We start from the raw sequence: 21,085 nt of genomic DNA on the forward strand, positions 1-21,085 counted from the left end.
CGCACCTGCGGACGGACGCGGCCGTGCGAAAATCTGCAGCATGCTGCAGATTTTCGGATCGCTCCGCACTGCACAACATGCACGTAGTGGAAACTCTTCCACTGGTGTGCATGTGTTTCAGGACACCTGCAGTGCGGTGCGATGCGGCTATATAGCCGCATCGCACCGCTCCTAGTGAAAAACGGGCCCTTAGGGCCTATTTCCACTACACGCAGTTTGGATGCAGAATTGATGCAGAATTGATGCAGAATGGATGCAGAAAAACTGACTCCAATGAATGCCTATGGGAAAAGCTGCATCAGAAAAATCGCGCTTCGTGGAAACAGGCCCATAGACATTCATTGGTATCAGTTTTTCTGCCTCCATTCTGCATCCAAACTGTGTGTAGTGTAAATAGGCCCTAAATGAAAACTCATCCCATTACACTATACTGCAAATGTGCTAAATGATGCTTAAAGGGAACCTGAAGAGAATAAAAATATTTAAAATAAAAGACATGACATAGCTGCAAATGAATATTACATACTAACCTCACCGTCAGTTTCTCTCAGAAGCTCACCATTTTCTTCTTACAGTAATCCCTTCCAGTTCTGACAAGATTTTGTCAGAACTGAAATATACCAGTTGCTGTCAGTTAAATATCAGCAGCTGTCAGTTACAACTGAATGTGCAAGGTAATGTCCATGTTTCCCAATGGCGCAAGTGGGCGATAACAGTTTAACAGTGCGCTGACCAGGAAGCTGTTATGAGGTAATGGCCATGTTTAAAATGGAGGACGGACAATTCGATTGATCACAGTGAACAAATGGAGCACAGCAGAGGAGAAAGAGATTGAGAAGTAGAACACACAGGAGGCAAGTATGACCTGTGTATGGTTATTTTGACGTTTTATTTTCAGTTCAGGTTCTCTTTAACCCGACAAATAACCCTCAGAGGCAGGGTGCACACTTTTGGAGGCGTTTATTGCCCAGGAAAATCGAGAACCAATCTTAATCAATCTGCTAGTTTACACATGAATGCGTTTTTCCCATGTAGAAAAAAATACCTGACATCGATGCAGCAGTGCGTACTTTTTCTCTATACATTATATTACAGGCGTCCCACAATGCTGAATATCCAAAATGTCATACTTTTTGCAGAGATCTTAAAAACGAAACTGTAAATCCGATTAAAACAAACTGTTTCACTTACCTGGGGCTTCCCCAAGCCACCAGCAGCCATCCTGTCCCGCGCCGGTCCTGCACGATCCTCCATTCTCTTGCCAAGGCTGAGTTTCGCTGCCATCAATTAGTACGTCGACAGCAACTGCACCAACTCAAGACGCTATTGCGGGCTGGAACGCAAAGAAAGCTTGCATAGCCCAGGGCGCACAGGCTCAGTTGCCTCGACTTACAAGATGCCATCGACGGTAACGAAACTTAGCCACGGCGGGAGAATGGAGAATCGTGCAGGACTGGCGCAGGACAGGGCGGCTGCTGGGGGCTTGGGGAAGCCCCAGGTAAGTGAAACAGTTTGTTTTAAACTAATTTACAGTTCCGCTTTAAATAGCGAAAGAACTGGTGCAAAGGAATGTGGCCCAATTAAACAAATAAAAAATTATGTCCAATATCGCGACAACCAACAGACCCTCGGCCAATGTTCCCCTAGTGTAACGTTTCTCCCCGTGCTCTGGCACGTGTGACATAACTATATGCACCAGTGCCACATGGTACAGGCACTCGCTGTGACAACAGACACCGGAGGAGGCCAGGAGTAGTGCCGGCAAAGAGCTAAGACTTCAAAACACCGGGCATAGGGGAGACACTTTACACTTGGGGGGCCCAGCAGGGGGTGGTGCGAGGGCAATTCCAAAAAGATTTCATTCCAAAATCTACTGGAAATCTCTGTGCAGTGTGTGGTCGGGTAATAGATCCCTCTCTGATCAGATTCCATCAGAGAGGGATCTAGCTAAAGGTTAATCTGGCCATACATGGAGTGATGTATTGCCAGCTTTGGTGAATTGAAACAAATATTGTGAAGAGAACCGCAAATCCTCTCAAGATAAGTAGACCAGTGCTCACCATTGTACAGGCTGCCAGTTTGGAAGAAAAGGCCGAAATCCGGTTATACATTCAAAGGCCAAAGTGCCAAAACTCCAATAATCCACTGTAACTGTGTACTTCTGCTGCTCCAGTAACTCCGGGGCCTGAGACACAAGGAGGAAACACATCACACAAAGATAGCAGCCATAGTGGACACAAGGTGGAGGAGGTCATGTGACATGGAAGAGCAAGATGTCTGTCAGAATACATGTATAAAGCTATGTACATACATTTCTGTCACACAGTATACATGTGCAGCCCACCGATCTGATATGCACAGGAACCTGCTTGGAACAAAGTACCGGTCAGAGGAACCATCAGACACACACGTGTTCTTCAGCTGTTTGACCAACTGACCACCGAAGGGGAAATTAATCAGAATGATTGACTCCCGAAAAGTCGCCCATAAATCAGTTTTTGGCTTACATGTACCAGACCTAAGACCCTGTGCACATATGCAGTACTGGTTGGCTGGAATGATTAGTGAAAGTTTCAGGTGACCTTTCTTTGTAGAAACACACTGCTCAGCATTCAGCTAGCTGGACTGGGAAGGTGATCCAGAGCGAGCTGTGGTGGAGAATAACAATAGCAGCAGGGCATGGGGTTCCAGGATGTCTGATTGCAAACTAGCAGCTGGCCGGTGTTGTGTCTGATTACACTGCCTGTGGATTTGCGCTGCCCCGCATGCGCAGGAGACTGTGCGGCCACATTTCCTATAGAATGATGCTGCTGGAGGTAAAATACTAAATATCTCCGCTCCCACACCTCTTACACTCCCCAAATTTTCAGGGTAGAGAAGGGAGCCCCTGAACGGCCTCTATGCCAAATTGCAGCTCCCGAGACCCGCTGGTTCCCGAGATAGATATCTCTAATCTATCTCCTGAACCAGCGGGTCTCGGGGGCTGCAATTTGGCATAGAGGTCGTTCGGGGGGTCCCCTCCCTACCCTGAAAATTTGGGGCCCGTTTCCACTAGTGCGGTGCGAATCGCTGGGATTCCACCGCTGACAAAATCGCATGCGGATGCGATTCCGCATGCGATTTTTGCCCCGATTTCGCATAGGCAGGCTATGAGCGATTTTAACCATGTCACTGCCTGGTTCAATTTGCATTAGTTTTCGTGCGAATTTGCACGCGAAATCGCGGCAAAAAACGCATGTGCGTTTTCCATATTAAATACATAGCCTGCGAATCGCCTGCATTCCTCACGCAGGCGAATTCTGCAGGCCCTACCGTGCAGAAAAATCCTGCACAGAAAAACGCACCAAAAAACTGACAAGTGGAAACAGTCTCATCCACTTGTATTGGTTATGCGAATCCGCATGCAGACAACGCATGCGGATTCGCTCTAGTGGAAACGGGCCCTAAGAGGTGTGGGAGATATTTCGTATTTTATCTCCAGCAGAATCATTAACTTCACACTGAGCATGCGTGCTACTCAGTGTGGAAAGGAGCTTCCGGGCAGCGCAATCAGACATTACACCGGCATCAGGGGAAACCTGCACACACCCTGCAAAGCTACCCGAGAGTCAAGAGCTACTGTTTCAGGTGATCAAGGTTAAGGTGGCCATACATCTAGAGATTTAGCTCCACAATCAACCATTTGTTTCGATCAATGTATCGAATCGAGAGAGAGTCGAGTGTGTTCCAGTATGCCCAATCCATGAAAAGTGGCTGATATGTCGAATCAAGCAGCTTAGTCGACCAAGCAGGATGGAAGGTATTGGTTGATTGCACAGGAATCGCCTACTGTTCATATGTCATTCGATTGACTCAGAATCCATTTTTTTTGCATTCAGAGCATGGAGACACAACATCGGTCAGATGGATTAGTAAAGGAGAATCGCATAGGATATCGCCTGCAGTGTGTGGGCCACTAGTCAATCGACTTTCAATCAACCATACTGAAGTCAATCGACCAATAAAGTCGATTGCTTTGTCGATTGAATCAGAATCGCCAGATGTATGGCTACCTTTACAGGTATGCACAAACCCTAACAAAGCTTGTATGTAATACTATTCAGTAACAATATCACGCACACGCACGTACAATATTCCCCTCAAAATAAGCCGTTTGTTTGAACTGTGGCCATAGCGATAGCAGTATGGACAACCTCCTGTGACTAGAGTTATACAGGCACACCAGTTACACTTTTACTGTTGACCACAGATAAAGAATAAAAAAAAAAAAAAAGTCAGTTTCCTGTTTAATACGTGCTTGTATGTGAGAAAATGCATCTTACATCAGAACCCCCCCACCTTTACTGAAAAGAACATATAAACAAGCTAACCAGTGTGCATTTCCTTTCCCACAGAGGCCAAGCATGACCATTACTGAAGCTATTAAATAAAGAGCTACAAAACACACCACAATAGCAACTAACCAGATTTCCCTGTACTACATATTAGTTAAGAGATAATTGCTGACAGTTAAAAGGGAACCTGAAGTGAGAGGCTGACAAATTAATTTAAATTTTAAACAATACAAATTGCCTGGCTGTCCTGCTGATCCTCTGCCTCTAATACTTTAAAGGGAACCCAAGGTGGGTTTTAAAGTGGTCTGAAAGTCAGTATTTCTACTTTGCTCTAAAAGATTCCTCACAGCTTTAAAGCTACTATCCCAGACATTGTTTTTTAGCAGACCATCACTGAAATGGTTAAACAAAGCATTTTGTCCTGCTATTCAGCTTCAAATCCGCATCCAAACTGGAGATAACAGTATCTTTGTTTATATTCCAATGTTGATTCATTTGTCTGTAACAAGTAAAAAACACTTTCTGAGAAGCTGTCTCTGCTTCAGGCACACACACCAGTTCAGAACAACTCATTAGAAGATTTTAATATATAATAAAAAGCTGTTGGAATAAAATGCAATGACAGTTTTCAGGGCAAGGAAAGCTACACTTTGGAAACTTGTAATTTGTAGACAGACAATATTACTTGTGCACAAAAACAAATATGATAACTGTATGAATAATACAAAGTAGAAAAACACTTTTGTTGAATGTTATGTCAGAGTTTCAGACCACTTTAAGAATCCTATTAGCACACATAGGCTGGTTCTGCATATAATCACCAGCCTCTGTTACTATACTGTGCCCACCCAGGTCCGCCCTGCGCTCTGCTGTCCCCCATAAATCAAACCGCCGTGCTAGCAACATGCAGCGTGTCGCTAGCAGGCCGTTTACATGTAGACTGTCACTCTCGGCCAGGAAGGGACGCAGGCGTGGATCGGTGCTATGGAGGAGGTGGGGGAGCGGCGCAGAGTGACAGTCTATATGTAAACAGCCTGCTAGCAACACGCTGCGTGTCGCTAGCATGGCTGTGTGATTTATGGGGGACAGCAGAGTGCAGGGGGGGCTGGGGGGAGACAGTATAGCAACAGAAGCTGGGCATTATATGCAGAACCAGCCTCTGTGTGCTAACAGGATTCTTAAAACCCACCTCGGGTTTTCTTTAAGCTTAGAGACCCTGAACAAGCATATGCAGATCAGGCGTTTCTGACAAAAATCTGACAAGATTAGCAGCATGCTTGTTTCAGGTGTGTGATTCAGACACTATTGACCAGAAAGTTCAGCAGGACTGCCAGGCAACTGGTGTTGTTTAAAGGACTTACGAGGCCAAAATGTCTAAAAAAGCAAAGTACCTGTAAGCTGTTTAAATGCACGGAGGACGCCGTTCGCGCCCTCCGTGCAGTTCCGCCGGGTCCCCTTCCTGAGATCGCCCCCCGCGCCGACCCCGACCCCCCAGGCCGGGTCGGGCTCTCGTGCCGCTCTCAATATGGCCACTTCCATTGGCCGCGGCTGCGCAGTCCGCCTGGCCGCGAATGCGGCTGTGCAGCTCTACGGCCAACCCCTCCGATCCACGCTACAGTGCGTGGTTCGGGGGGTTGGCCGTAGAGCTGCGCAGCCGCACTCGCGGCCAGGCGGACTGCGCAGCCGCGGCCAATGGAAGCGGCCATATTGAGAGCGGCACGAGAGCCCGATCCGGCCTGGGGGGGTCGGGGTCGGCGCGGGGGGGCGATCTCAGGAAGGGGACCCGGCGGAACTGCACGGAGGGCGCGGACGGCGTCCTCCGTGCATTTAAACAGCTTACAGGTACTTTGCTTTTTTTAGACATTTTGGCCTCGTAAGTCCTTTAAAGGACAACTGTAATAAAGTAAAGAAAGAAGAGCAATCAACTCAATAAGGTGTGGAAACGTGACATTAGAAACACAAAATATATACTCATGATGAGTCACAGCCCCAACACCATCCACATGCACAAATTCTAGATTTTTGGCTTTGGAAAAAGTTCTTTAAAGAGAACCCGAGGTGTGTTTTAAGAATGTTATCTGCATACAGAGGCTGGATCTGCCTATACAGCCCAGCCTATGTTGCTATCCCAAACCCCACTAAGGTCCCCCTGCACTCTGCAATCCCTCATAAATCACAGCCGTGCTGTGTTTACATCTGTAGTGTCAGTCTCAGCTGCTCCCCCGCCCCCTGCATAGCTCCGGTCCCTGCCCCCGTCCCTTTTCTCCAATCAGCAGGGAGGGAAGGGATGCAGGCGGGGACTGGAGTTCTGCAGGAGGCGGGGAGAGCAGCAGACTGACACTATAGAGATAAACACAGCCAGCTCTGACAAGCTGTTTGTCAGCAGCGTGGCTGTGATTTATGAGGGATTGCAGAGTGCAGGGGGACCTTAGGGGGGTTTGGGATAGCAACAGAGGCTGGGCTGTATAGGCAGATCCAGCCTCTGTATGCAGATAATATTCTTCAAACCCACCTCGGGTTCTCTTTAAAGAGAACCCGAGGTGTGTTTGAAGAATATTATCTGCATACAGAGGCTGGATCTGCCTATACAGCCCAGCCTCTGTTGCTATCCCAGACCCCCCTAAGGTCCCCCTGCACTCTGCAATCCCTTATAAATCACAGCCACGCTGCTGACAAACAGCTTGTCAGAGCTGGCTGTTTATCTCTATAGTGTCAGTCTGCTGCTCTCCCCGCCTCCTGCAGAACTCCAGTCCCCGCCTGCATCCCTTCCCTCCCTGCTGATTGGAGGGAAGGGATGGGGGCAGGGACCGGAGCTATGCAGGAGGCGGGGGAGCAGCCAAGACTGACACTACAGATGTAAACACAGCCTCACAGCACGGCTGTGATTTATAAGGGATTGCAGAGTGCAGGGGGACCTTAGTGGGGTTTGGGATAGCAACAGAGGCTGGGCTGTATAGGCAGATCCAGCCTCTGTATGCAGATAATATTCTTCAAACCCACCTCGGGTTCTCTTTAACCACCTGTAGTTAAAGTGGACCTCAACTCTTACACAGGACAGAAGGACAACAAAGAGAAATGCACCCAGTATGCATTTAGAGAGTTTAGCCTGTCTATTTCCCTCTCATTTGTGTCTAATCACAAGTTGTAATCTGATCTCTCCCCTGTGTCACATGACTGCCACGGCAGAGATGGTAGATAAGCTCATTTGAAAGCACGAGCTGTTAACAATATTTTTGCTTCCAAGAATCAGGAAGTGGAAATAGTGCAGATTTATTTTAGGATTTGTATTAGCTGCAACAAAGAAATGTTTTTTTGTTTAACCACTCTACGACCGCTTAACGCCGATTGTCGGCCGCAGAGTGGCTCCCACAGGACTGCCTAACGCTGAAAGGTGTCAAGTCCTGGGGAGGACATTAGCGGGGATCGCGCAACCTCGCTTGACAACAGTCTGCCATCGGCCATTTGTTTTGATTGTACAGGGCTGCAGTCTAACGCAGCACTGTACTGGGGCCAGCCCTGTCACTTCGCTGTCCCCAGACCGGCTGCGAACGTTATCCCCTCTTATAGGCTGATGCCTATGAGAGAGGATTGCCCTGATTGGTTTTTGGGGGCAGGGAGAGGGGAGGGGGAAAAAAAATACACATTTATTTGAAATTATATAGAACATAAAGTAATAAAAAAAACAAAGAGCAGCCTGCAGCAGTGATCAGATTCCACCAACAGAAAGCACTGTTGGTGGCAACAAAAAGAGGGGAAAAAAAGGCCTGTGATCCTTAAGTGGTTAAAGGTTATTATGCTGTTGCGTATCTTTTAGATCAGAAAGGACATTCTGAGTTCAGGTCCACTTTACATCTATGCCAGGCCTGTGGCTACGCAAGCCTAACATGACATTGATTTGCCACACTGTTCCCCCTTCCATACTACCGTAACACACGTAATGCTCTGCATAGCATCTATAGAGGACTCTGCTACTAAATTGTTGGCTGAGGAATCGAGTCACAAACCCTTCCGGTGACAACCATTGAACATGTGTACACACCTTTATGGTCTCATTTCTCTCTGCAGATGCATGACAAAAATGACATTATTACAAGTGTCCCCTTACCAGATATTGCAAGGTGCCCACAAAGGAGGTGCAGAGGCTGCCTTGGTCCAGCTCTTTGGCATATCCCAGGTCTATTATTTTGTGAATCAACTACAAACAACAAACAACTATGTCATTCAGAGAAATAAAACTATGCATGTGTCAGTAATCAGCCACAATACACATGTTGGTAAAGCAAGGCAAGCTAATACTGGCCTCAGTTAGGTGTTACCATAAACTCAATATAAAATACCGATCGGAAGCTGCCGTTGTGAACCAGATTAGACACTTGGGCACCAGCACTTCGCTAATGCATAGCCAAACGCCTGACATCAGCTATAACATCAGCTGTAGTGTATAGCCAAGCTGCATACTCAACCTATATATCAGGCGCTCAGCTATACAATAACTGCTGACACAGAACGTTACATCTGCTAAGGGCCCTTTCACACTAGAGGGCTTTTTCGGCGTTTTAACGCCACGGCCAAAGTGAGCGTTTTCCAAGGTAAAATGAAAGTCCATAGACTTTCATTTTACCTTTCACATCTAACGCCGCGTTTTGGAGCATTGCGTTTCAATGCTCCCAGGCGCTTTTTCTGGGCCTACCGCGGCGTTTCTTATTACAATTGATAGTGATGTATTGGCGTTAAAACGCCTTCAAAACGCCTGCAGCCAAAACGCAGCGTTTTAGCCTTTTACCGCTGCCTGTAGTGTGAAAGAGCCCTCATGAACACAAAGGAGGGTAAATATCGGTTATGGTTATAGTTTAGGAGTTATTTTAGGAGGGTTGGAGTTAGGAGAGAGGGTAACATTATATAGGTAATATTGACAATTAGGGTTCGGTGTCAGGAAGGGTTATATGTTGGAATTTGAAAGGGGAAATGGTTTGTTAAAGGAAAACTGTAGTGAGAAGAATATGGAGGCTGCCACATTATTTCATTTAAAAAAAATACCAGTTGCCTGGCAGCCCTGCTGGTCTATTTGGCTGCAGTGGTATTTTAGTCACACCCCAGAAACAAGCATGCAGCTAATCTTGTCAGATCTGACAATATTGTCAGAAACACCTGCTCTGCTGCATGCTTGTTCAGGGTCCATGGCTAAAAGTATTATGCTGGGAATGCACGGGTCAATTCTGGCACTCAATCGTTTTGCCTGATCGATTCTCTTATCTTTTTTAAATTCACTTCAATGATAAATCGATAAATCGAGCGGCAAAACAATCGAACGGTGATCGTACATGTCGGAAATGATCTACCTAACCATTTTATCAGCTCTGAATCGAGCCGTGTATTCCCAGCATAAGAGGCAGAGGTTTAGCAGGACAGCCAGGCAACTGGTATTGCATAAAAGGAAATAAATTGGGCAGCCTCTATATCTCTCTAGCTTCAGCTGCCCTTTAAGTGATAGCTGCGCGGCAGGGAGATGTACTAAAAACGTGATTATTAAAAGGACAAAGATACCAAAAATAATATCATGGCACTTCAAAGTCTTGCAAAAAAAAAAAAAAAAAAAAAAAAAAAAAAAAATCGATACAACTTTATTCATACAAAAAAAAAAAAAAAAAAAGAGTAAAATGAGTCATAAATTAGTTTTCTCCTATGTTGCTGTCACTTACAGTAGGTAGTAGAAATCTGACAGGTTTTGGACTAGTCCATCTCTTCATGGGGGATTCTCAGGGATTTATTGGTTTTCAAAAGCACTTAGTGAATGGCAGTTGCTCTGTCCAACTGCCAAAAAACTGTGTAGTGAGCAGGGAAGCTGGCCAGCATCATTGTTTAAATCCTTTTTAGGGAATATCTATATAAAGAATAAAAGCCTTGCTGAGAATCCCCCATGAAGAGATGGACTAGTCCAAAACCTGTCACTTCTGTCAGATTTCTACTGCCTACTATAAGTGACAGCATTATAGGAGAAAAGTAATTTATGGCTCATTTTACTCTGGAAAAAACATACTTCTTATTTGTCTATGTTTGCACATATTTTAAATTGTACTATTTTTTGCCATAGTGCCCCTTGGAGTTTATAATGTAGGTTATATAACTAGTACAGAGGCACTTCAGGCGGTAACAGGTTTTACTGAAGACTAGAAGCACTTGGCTCCCAAAAATAGAACATGACTCACAAGCTAAATTAGCACAGGGGGATTTTCTTGACAACAGCATGTTCAATTCTGTATTGAAAAGCCCCTCACTACATCATGCTCCAATTCTGTAATCCTTTGACTGCATCTGATAGGATACAGCACTAGGGTGAAAGTTATTTAAGGGATGGGCCCCTTGACACCCACTAGGCCCCAGGCACTTGCCTAGGTTGTCTGGTGGATGATTTTGCTCTGCTCTGGCGAGCCATATTATGTCAATGTAATGAAACTTGTGTATGGGGATTTGCATTGTGCTTCTACACAATCATTTGTACTTAATGGATTGTTGTATTAATAAAAATTATTACAATTTTTTATTGATGTACTTGTGATTGTAGGTATGGATTAAACACATTTATACTTTATTCCTCTTTCACCTTAGTTCATTTGACATGGACAGCACACCCACACAACATCCAGCTCCTTGGCAGCAGTTTATTAACAGAAATGGTTCATGAAATGCAAAGAATCCCAACTTGCATGTAAATGTAATGCAAATTGTATGCAGACTAATTTGCATTTAATCTGCATGCAAGTAAGGCCACATACACACATCAGACCATATTCTTTTGAAAATGAAAGATCACAGACCAATTTTACCCCCTTCCATGTAGTATGAGAGCCATACCTACACAGTCTCTTTTCTATGGAGCTGAACTCCCCATCAAAAAAAAAATCTTTGCAAGATGCTGCACACACAGATGCTGTACAGACACAAAAGATCAGTATCTGCAAAAGATCTGTTCCTGCCAAAGATCCGTTCCTGCAAATTGCATTCATAGTCTATGAGATCTGCAGATCATCATACACACCTTGTTTAACCACCCTGGCGTTCTATTAAGATCGCCAGGGTGGCTGCGGGAGGGTTTTTTTTAAATAAAAGAAAAACTATTTCATGCAGCCAACTGAAAGTTGGCTGCATGAAAGCCCACAAGAGGGCGCTCCGGAGGCGTTCTTCTGATCGCCTCCGGCGGCCAGAAGTAACACGGAAGGCTGCAATGAGCGGCCTTCCGTGTTTTGTTTACTTCGTCGCCATGGCGACGAGCGGAGTGACGTCATGGACGTCAGCCGACGTCCTCACGTCAGCCGCCTCCGATCCAGCCCTTAGCGCTGGCCGGCACTATTTGTTCCGGCTGCGCAGGGCTCAGGCGGCTGGGGGGACCCTCTTTCGCCGCTGCTCGCGGCGGATCGCCGCAGAGCGGCGGCGATCAGGCGGCACACGCGGCTGGCAAAGTACCGGCTGCGTGTGCTGCTTTTTATTTGATGAAAATCGGCCCAGCAGGGCCTGAGCGGCAGCATCCGGCGGTGATGGACGAGCTGAGCTCGTCCATACCACCCGGCTGGTTAACTGACATTCATCTGCAGATCAGACAATCGTCTGCAGATCTGAAAATCCATCCTGGTGGATCTGATCTGCAGATGAATGTCAGTTAAACAAGGTGTGTATGATGATCTGCAGATCTCATAGACTATGAATGCATTTTGCAGGAACGGATCTTTTGCAGGAACAGATTTTTTGCAGATCCCGATGTCTACAGCATCTGTGTGTGCAGCATCTTGCAAAGATTTCTGTCTGATGGGGACTTCAGCTCCATAGAATAGACTGGGAAGGTATGGCTCTCATACTACATGGAAGGGGGTAAAATTGGTCTGTGATCTTTCATTTTCCAAAGACTATGGTCTGATGTGTGTATGAGTCTTTAGTGCGCTTCTGTCTGCTTTTTATCAGCACATAATGTTACAGTTTGATACGCGTTGCTGAAAAGTGGACAGAAGCGCACTAGTGTGAATGAGGCCTAAGAATTATCTGCATCTCATTGGCCAGCTCTAGTGATTAATGCTTTTATAATTCTTGCGCATCCATTATATTTCTATTATTTCTATTCACTATGCCATATTTAATATCTGACCTGGAGTCTTTTATTATGGGCAGGGCTGCCATCATCCCTTTAAATATTGGCACATCTAAGTTATGCAGGTTCTGGGGCTACTAACACAATCAGTACCTTAAAGAGAGCCCGAGGTGGGGTCAAAAAAAGAAAAAAAAAAAAAAAAGTAGGCTATCTGATCCGCTAGGCTGAGCGGATCAGGTAGCTGCAAAAGCCGCCACTCCCGTGCGTCGCAATGGCCCACTTTCACTTTTGTGACCTCTGGGTCACGACGCTGCACTGAGAGAATGTGTGTTTCTCGCAGAGTGCAGGGAGGCGGGGGAGTGGCAGGGGGCGCGGCAAGGGAGAGAGAGCTGCCCAATGGCAGCTCAGGAAACCCTGCAGGAACGTCCCTAGCGGACGTTTTGAACAGGGAATTCCTCTTACCTGTGTTTACCTGGTGTAAATCTGGTCACTAAATTCGGGAGGCTGTAACGCAGCTCTGGGGAGAGGGGGGGGGGGGGGGGTTGGCAGAGAGCGGCGGTTGGGGGACATAGAGCCATGTCTTGGGGCATAGAAATGCCTCTGTGTCCCATCTGCCCCTTAAGATCCACCTCGTGTTCTCTTTAAACGCATCTAAATGTATAATTCCCATGTGCCAGTAATTAAAGGTTGATCTGGCAACACTTCGTATAGCTTTAGCTAAGCATACAAAATATGACAGAGATGATGACACAAGACTCAGTGGTAACAAACTGGCCCCGGCATGCAATTCACCTCTTACAGCTCAGTTGTTTAAAGGACACCTGAAGTGAGAAGGATATGGATGCTGCCATATTTATTTCCTTTTAAGCAACACTTCTTAGCTGTCCTGCTGATCCTCTGCCTGTGAAGGTGCCCATACATCAGGCGATGATGGGCAGATTCGACAAAGCGACAGATCTCTCTGATTGAATCTGATCGGAGAGAGCTCTGTTGGCTGCCCATACACAGCAGGCCAATTCCCAATCGATTTCAGCATGCCTTGTGACGGCCACATCTGCCTCTGTCCCCCCTAAAGTTTTATGTGCTCCCCAGTGTCCATGCATTTATAGTTTACCAGTCTACTGTCCCACAGAGTCCGCACGCTATTTCTGCACTGGCGCCCCACATGACTACCGGCGCATACGGTAGCTCGTGGGGTGCATGTGATGTCACATACGTGCGCCACGTGCAATATGCTGGTAGTCACGTGGGGTGCCAATGCAGCAGCAAAGGGGTTTCTGTCGCATTCGTACTTATTGCACAACTTTACCACAGCTCCCAATCGAGCACGACAGTCAGAGATTTCCCAGCATGTCCGATCGTTACATTCATCCAATTTTGGCCCGAAATTGGATGAATCGCCAATTAGGCATGCTCTCGATTATTAGGCATGCTGTTAATGACACGATGATGTTTGATTGGCGTCTAAGTCGACAGATATATGGCCACCTTAGCCATAGATCCTGAACAAGCATGAAGTTTGACTGAATTTGATGCGTGCTTGGCTCAGGTCTGTGATTCAGACACTACTGGTGCAGGAAAGATCAGCAGGACACTAGGCAATTGGTATTGTGTAAAATAAAATAAAAATGGCAGCCTCCATATACTTTAGGTGTCCAATAACAGCCCATATAGTAACTTAGTTCTGTATTCTCTATACACATGTAACATAAGCTGGTGTTCCCCCCTATGATGTCAGCGTACCCTGCCCTCGCCTTGCTGGAGGACGATGTTCTCTGGTTTCAGATCTCTGTGAATTATTCTGTTTTCGTGGAGATACCGAAGAGCAGAGGCTGGAAGAAAAGCAAACAGCTTATTTCATATGCAAGCTACAATATGGCAGAAGTAACACATAACATTTCTATTGTCATGGTTTGCTAAAGTGGCAGTAAGCTTACCAGTTTAACTTACCTAGGGCTTCTTCCCGCCCGTTGTAGTCCTCCTAGTCCCTTGCTGTCTTTCCGCTCTCCTTCCTTCAGCCGCTGTCCCCTCCACAAGCTGCATGCACGGCCCCAGGCCAAGTGTTCCCCCGTAGATAGTAGCATGCTACTCTTGCGCACCTTCACATGTGCTGAATGCTCCCAGCAAGGGGAGAGTGATCAAGTCTCCTGTTGCCCAAGGCCGTGCATGTGCAGTAGCCCACGACGGGCTCAGTTGGCCAGATTTTGGAGCACAGCGGCTGAAGACAGACAAGCAGTAGACAGTGAGAGTGAGTTAAACAAGGGAGCTTTCCTAAGCCTGTGTGGGCAATCAACGACAGAACCTGTGTTTTTGTTTTGTTTTTACTATATACGAGAATGGTTGGTGGCGGGAATTTTGTGGGTTGCCTCCCTGTCCTCCAAATTTGGTGGCTGTATGAGGAGTTATTAACATCACAGGCCAATAGAAACTGTCCCTACAGCTGAAAGATTGTACTGTAGAAAACACTGCTGAGGCAGCCTGCCATTTTGGGGGCGTGGCATACTGCAAAAATCAATCCAGGTGATCACACTAATTGTTTTGCAAAATGAATGCTGAAATTGTTTATAAAGAAAAAATATTAAGAAACAAAAACCAGTCATCATTATGTTAATATTACCTACAGACAATAACACTCTAATCCTAATCTTGCTTCAAAGTATCCACATAGATCTAAAAGAAAATTACTTGACTAGAGTTATGCCTAGTACACACCATACAATTTTCTATAAGATTTTTCTGTTAAGGTGCGTACACATGCACTACCGCCGGCAACGACGGGTCCACCGGACCCTCCCGCTGGGCGGGCGTTCCAGCAACAGTAGTGCCCGTGTACAGTCTGACAGGCAGACTGATAAGGCTGTTTAACAGCCATATCAGTCCGCCGACAGCGCGAACACACGTGCTACTGTCGGCTGAACATCCGTCCAGCGGAAGGGTCGTTGACGGCGGTAGTGCGTGTGTACGCACCTTTTTTTCTGTAATGCTGGGAATACACCATACAATTTTTTAGATTTACCTGCCAGATAGATAAATTTCCAACATGTTGAACTTTATCTATCTTACCATCTATCTACTGAGCAATTAAGCATTGTTCTACTCAGCAGGAGATGACCAGAAGACAATGCACCAGAGATAATGACCAGTCTCTACAGAAAATAATGTAATTATGCATTCTAACAGAAAAACTAGCAGAAAAATCTAACAGAAGAATCTAATGCTGGGGATACACGGTATGTTTCTGTACCGTGTATCGACCAGCTGATCCGGCCAGCTGATAATATTCAGCTGGCCCGATCAAGTAACTCGACTCCCGCCCGCTCGATCCCCGCCGGCAGACAATGGCAGGGAATCGAGCGCTGATAAGGAAGCGCCGGCGGGGACGAGCGGCAATCGATCCGCGCGGACGAGTGGGGACGCGGCTGGGGTCGATCCGGCGGCTCATCGAGCCGCCGGTCGACCCGTCTATTCCCAACATATCAGAAAAATTGTATGGTGTATTCCCAGCATTACTGGGAATACACGATTCGTTTTGTAGCTGATTAGATGATTCGATAGATAATTTCCGACATGTCCTATCTCCCATTCGATTGTGTTGCCGCTCGATTTCTGATAGAAGTGAATGGAAAAAGATAAGAAAAACGAGAGGAAGATAAGAATCGAGAGCTGAATCGAGAGCTGAAATCGAGGGGCAAAAACGATCGAGAGCAAGAACGCACGGCAGAAACGAACCGTGTATTCCCAGCATTAGACTTTAAAGGACCACTGAAGTGAGAGGAATATGGTGGCTGCTATATTTATTTTCATGTATTTCCTTTTGAACCACGCAAATTGCCTGGCTGATCCTCTGCCTCTACTTTTAACGAACAAACAACTTCCAAAGGAGTCATGTGGAGGTAGCTTGCTTAAAGTGAACCAGAGACGAAGCACCCTCATGTATTTTACCATATAGATCAGTGGGAACATTAGAGAAAACACCTACCCTGCTTTCTGTTTCATTCTTCACTGCTCAGCTTGCTTCTTATCAGCCCTGATAAAATTCCTGACTGAGCATTCAGTCTGGCTTTCCTCAAGAATCATTATAGCTGAGTCATTACAGCAGAGCCAGAAGGAGGCAGGCTTGGGCTTGAAAAGACATCAGAGAAGACAGACTCAGCTATAATGATTCCTGAGCAAAGCCAGACTGAATGCTCAGTCGGGGATTTTATCAGGGCTGATAAAAAGCAAGCTGAACAGTAAAGAATGAAACAGAGAGCAGGGTAGGTGTTTTCTCTAATGTTCCCATTGATATATTTCAGTGGTGCCCAACCTTTTTATTTCCTGAGGGCCGCACTTCATATCAAGGTAAATTTCCCAGGCTGGAACACATACATACAAAATTTAAATATAAATCTAACATTTTTCTAGTAACAGTTAACATGGTGTTGGAAGAGGAAAGAAAACGGCAAACCAAGAATTGTTGTACTCACCATTTGATGCCCATTTTCTGGGTTACCTGGGTGTATGTGCAGAGGCTTTCTGGGTGATCCCCCACCCCGCCCAGCACAAGTGCTGTGTGAGCTGAGGGTATTGAGGCCTACTATTCAGCAAAAGCCAGGGTCTCAATTAGTTGCCGCAGCCTAGCCGCTGGTGAAGAGCAGCGTGGAGCAAAGTTTTTTCAGCTTCAACAGATGGTAGGGTGAGATGTAAGACTGTCCCCTGAGATGAAAGGCCGGAGCAGTAGCAAATCATCTGGGAGAGGAGAGCCAAAGCAAGAATCCGTGCTGAGGAGGAGGATCGGGGATTGTGTCATAGGTTTACACAGCGTACTCGCGTTCTTTGCAGTAGCGCTGTGATAGAGACTCTCGCCCATTGGTTGTTGCAGGAACCTCCCTCCAATAGGAATAAGGCTGATTCCTATTGGAGGGTGGTTCCTGCAGCAACCAATGGATGAGGGTCTCTAACTATCACAGCGCTACTGTGGAGAACGCGACTACGCTGTGTAAGCCTATGACATAGTATGACACAATCCCTGATCCTCCTCCTCAGGACACTTCCGCGGGCCACAAATGGCCCATGGGCCTTAGGTTGGGCACAGCTGATATATATATGGTAAAATACATGAGGGTGGTTCATCTCTGGTTCCCTTTAAAGTGTACCTGAGGCGGTTCTTCAATTAACAAATTGGACACAGAGGCACGTCCTTCATATGGGAACATGCCTCCGTGTGACCTTTGTGCCACTCTCAGCCCCACCGTGCTGCAAAAGTCTACAAAGTATGGTGCAATTAAAAAAGAACATTAATATTGGCAGAAACATCTTTATTGTAATGCCCCCTTTTGGTGGTTTATTCTTGCATCAAAAATCACATGAAGTGGAGTAAAACTGCCCCACCCACACCTAGAATGGTTGTGACTCTAGAAGATAAATAATAAAGAATCTGTATTGACTCCTATGGGTTTCTGTACTTTATACATTGTCAGTGGCAATACTGAAGAAGAAGATTTCTACTTACAGATGTCACTCAAGAGAGTCAGTATTGATCCTTCCTTCAGTCCACAGCAATTATCATACTGATTCAAGTGCTAAATAGAAGAAAATATAAATTACTACAAGACATTTCCAGTTTTACATACAGACCAATAAAGCGATATGGCTGGTTGTATTTTACGCTGTTTCTATCAGGAACACATAGAATTCAGTTTAGAGTCAAGCCTGGAGTATGGTAAGTATGCGCAATCTAAACTAAACTGCAATAAGGGTACAACAGTACGACTGCATTATTAAGTGCAGATGTTTAAAAGTGGACCATTGCAGTAAGCTTCCGCTTTGTCAGAGGCTCTATATGCAGATGTCACTCTGCATAGAGTCTCTGACGAATCAAAACTGTACCATGAAACGGCTGTCAAGCCGCTGTTTGTACCCTCACTGCTATCCTGTATATGTATGTGATGTGCTTTTAACCAACTGATGAATACATAAAGCTAGGAATTGTTACCCCAGTGCCCGGTTACCCTCTCCATTTATCATTATACCTCAACGTCAGCACAGGTATGCAAGCTGTTTTAAGGCACTCTGCCTTTGGAAACGTCTAGTACCAGTATCTTGCTTCTTCTGCTTTAGGCAATGCTTACACATTCAGTGGTTTGCAAAAGTATTCAGCGCTCTTGAAGTTTTCCACATTTTGTCATATTACTGCCCCAAACATGAATCAATTTTATTGGAATTCCACGTGAAAGACCAATGCAAAGTGGTGTACACATGAGAAGTGAAACGAAAATCATACATGATTCCAAACATTTTTTGCAAATAAATAACTGCAAAGTGGGGTGTGCGTAATTATTTAGGCCCCTTTGGTCATAGTGCAGTCAGTGGCCCATAGACATTGCCTGATGAGTGCTAATGACTAAATGGAGTGCACCTGCGTGTAATCTAATGTCAGTACAAATACAGCTGCTCTGTGAAGGCCTCAGAGGTTGTCTAAGAGAATATTGGGAGCAACAACACCATGAAGTCCAAAGAACACACCAGACAGGTCAGGGATAACGTTATTAAGTAATTTAAAGCAGGCTTAGGCTACAAAAAGATTTCCAAAGCCTTGAACATCCCACGGAGCACTGTTCAAGCGATCATTCAGAAATGGAAGGAGTATGGCACAACTGTAAACCTACCAAGACAAGGCCGTCCACCTAAACACACAGGCCGAACAAGGAGAGCGCTGATCAGAGGCTCATGGTGACTCTGGACGAGCTGCAGAGATCTACAGCTCAGGTAGGGGAATCTGTCCATAGGACAACTATTAGTTATGCACTGCACAAAGTTGGCTCTTATGGAAGAGTGACAAGAAGAAAGGCATTGTTAACAGAAAAGCATAAGAAGTCCCGTTTGCAGTTTGCCACAAGCCATGTAGGGGACACAGCAAACATGTGGAAGAAGGTGCTCTGGTCAGATGAGACCAAAATGGGACTTTTTGGCCAAAATGCAAAACGCTATGTGTGGCGAAAAACTAACACTGCACATCACTGTGAACACACCATCCCCACTGTCAAATATGGTGGTGGCAGCATCATGCTCTGGGGGTGCTTCTCTTCAGCAGGGACAGGGAAGCTGGTCAGAGTTGATAGGAAGATGGATGGAGCCAAATACTGGGCAATCTTGGAAAAAAACCTCTTGGAGTCTGCAAAAGACTTGAGACGGGGCGGAGGTTCACCTTCCAGCAGGACAATGACCCTAAAACATAAAGCCAGGGCAATGGAATGGTTTAAAACAAAACATATCCATGTGTTAGAATGGGCCAAAGTCCAGATCTAAATCCAATCAAGAATTGGTGGCAAGATCTGAAAACTGCTGTTCAAACGCTGTCCATCTAATCTGACTGAGCTGGAGCTGTTTTGCAAAGAAGAATGGGCAAGGATTTCAGTCTCTAGATGTGCAAAGCTGGTAGAGACATACCCTAAAAAAACTGGCAGCTGTAATTGCAGCAAAAGGTGGTTCTACAAAGTATTGACTCAGGGGGCTAAATAATTACGCACACACCACTTTGCAGTTATTTATTTTTTGTATTTTTTTTAAATGTTTGGAATCATGTATGATTTTCGTTCCACTTCTCACGTGTACACCACTTTGTATTGGTCTTTCACGTGGAATTCAATAAAATTCAATAAATCAATAAAATTGATGCATGTTTGTGGCAGTAATGTGACAAAATGTGGAAAACTTCAAGGGGGCCAAATACTTTTGCAACCCACTGTATGCTATATATCTAGGCATGCCCATTATCCCTGCGCCAATGTTATGATTTATTAGCACGTTACATAGCGTAGCTGTACACAGATGAAGTATGTCTGATAACTAACCTTGCGTAGGTCACCTCCCAGGCAGAACTCCATAGCCAGGAGAGGAAGATCATTGGGCGCCAGCTTCTGCAAGCCCTCTGGCACTTCACGGGCAGAAACCACATTCCTGTGATTCAGTCTGTAGGCATATGGAAAAGTAAAGTAAGCATAAAGCATACACACAAGCAACACTTACATCAAATCCAAATGACTAAACAACCTTCTTGGGGTGAGGGTTGGGGGTTGTATACAGATCCACATGAAAGCAGGATAGGGAATGTGCCAAAAAGCCATTACTCTAAGCTAGTCAGACAGCAAGGGATTCAAAATCAACAGAATTTACACAAAGTGGATAATGCAGTTTAGGTTTCAACTGCAGTTATTCTAGGACAAAAAGCTCACTTTTTCATAATTTGGATTTCTAAGCACCATCTCTCCCTGTTCTTTGGACTCAGCTCTTGCCGACACTGTTTGATGGCCACTTCTTCTCCAGTTTCCTGTGAAGGAAGCAAATAGATCGTACTGGGGAGAACGTAAGAAGAATATGGTGACTGTGAGCAGACGGTGAGAGCAGCAGAGGCAAGGAGAGCAAAGGAGGAAAGGAAAAGCAGAGGTAAGAGCTGAGAAATATGAGGTTTAAGCAGGACTGGATTTACCTTCCAGAAGCCTATAGGCACAGATGTCCTGGCACCTAAGGCTACACCCTCAATTTACAGGCTCCTCCCCAGAATTTTTTTCCAGCATGGTGGCATGAAAAAGTAGCCGGGTGGGCCGAGATGAGAGAATGCAGGGCCGGCACTTCTCTGCTTACAGCATAGGAGGAGGTGAGCCGATGACAGCCGGGTGCTCACCAAAACTAGCTG

General features: G+C 45.7%; 1 protein-coding gene across 1 annotated transcript in view; it reads right to left on the reverse strand.

The window, feature by feature from the left end:
• Nucleotides 1-21,085, reverse strand: part of IKBKB (inhibitor of nuclear factor kappa B kinase subunit beta) — a 61,838-nt gene that overhangs the window by 32,756 nt on the left and 7,997 nt on the right. Inside the window, exons 3-8 of the mRNA XM_068272287.1 lie at nucleotides 20,625-20,719; nucleotides 20,244-20,361; nucleotides 17,903-17,972; nucleotides 14,155-14,243; nucleotides 8,440-8,529; nucleotides 2,061-2,185 (exon numbers count right to left, since the gene is read on the reverse strand). Coding sequence (XP_068128388.1) covers nucleotides 2,061-2,185; nucleotides 8,440-8,529; nucleotides 14,155-14,243; nucleotides 17,903-17,972; nucleotides 20,244-20,361; nucleotides 20,625-20,719 — 587 coding nt within the window. The remainder of the gene's footprint in view (nucleotides 1-2,060; nucleotides 2,186-8,439; nucleotides 8,530-14,154; nucleotides 14,244-17,902; nucleotides 17,973-20,243; nucleotides 20,362-20,624; nucleotides 20,720-21,085) is intronic.

This window comes from Hyperolius riggenbachi, chromosome 3 (assembly GCF_040937935.1).
Source record: "Hyperolius riggenbachi isolate aHypRig1 chromosome 3, aHypRig1.pri, whole genome shotgun sequence".
NCBI classification, from domain to species: Eukaryota; Metazoa; Chordata; class Amphibia; order Anura; family Hyperoliidae; genus Hyperolius; species Hyperolius riggenbachi.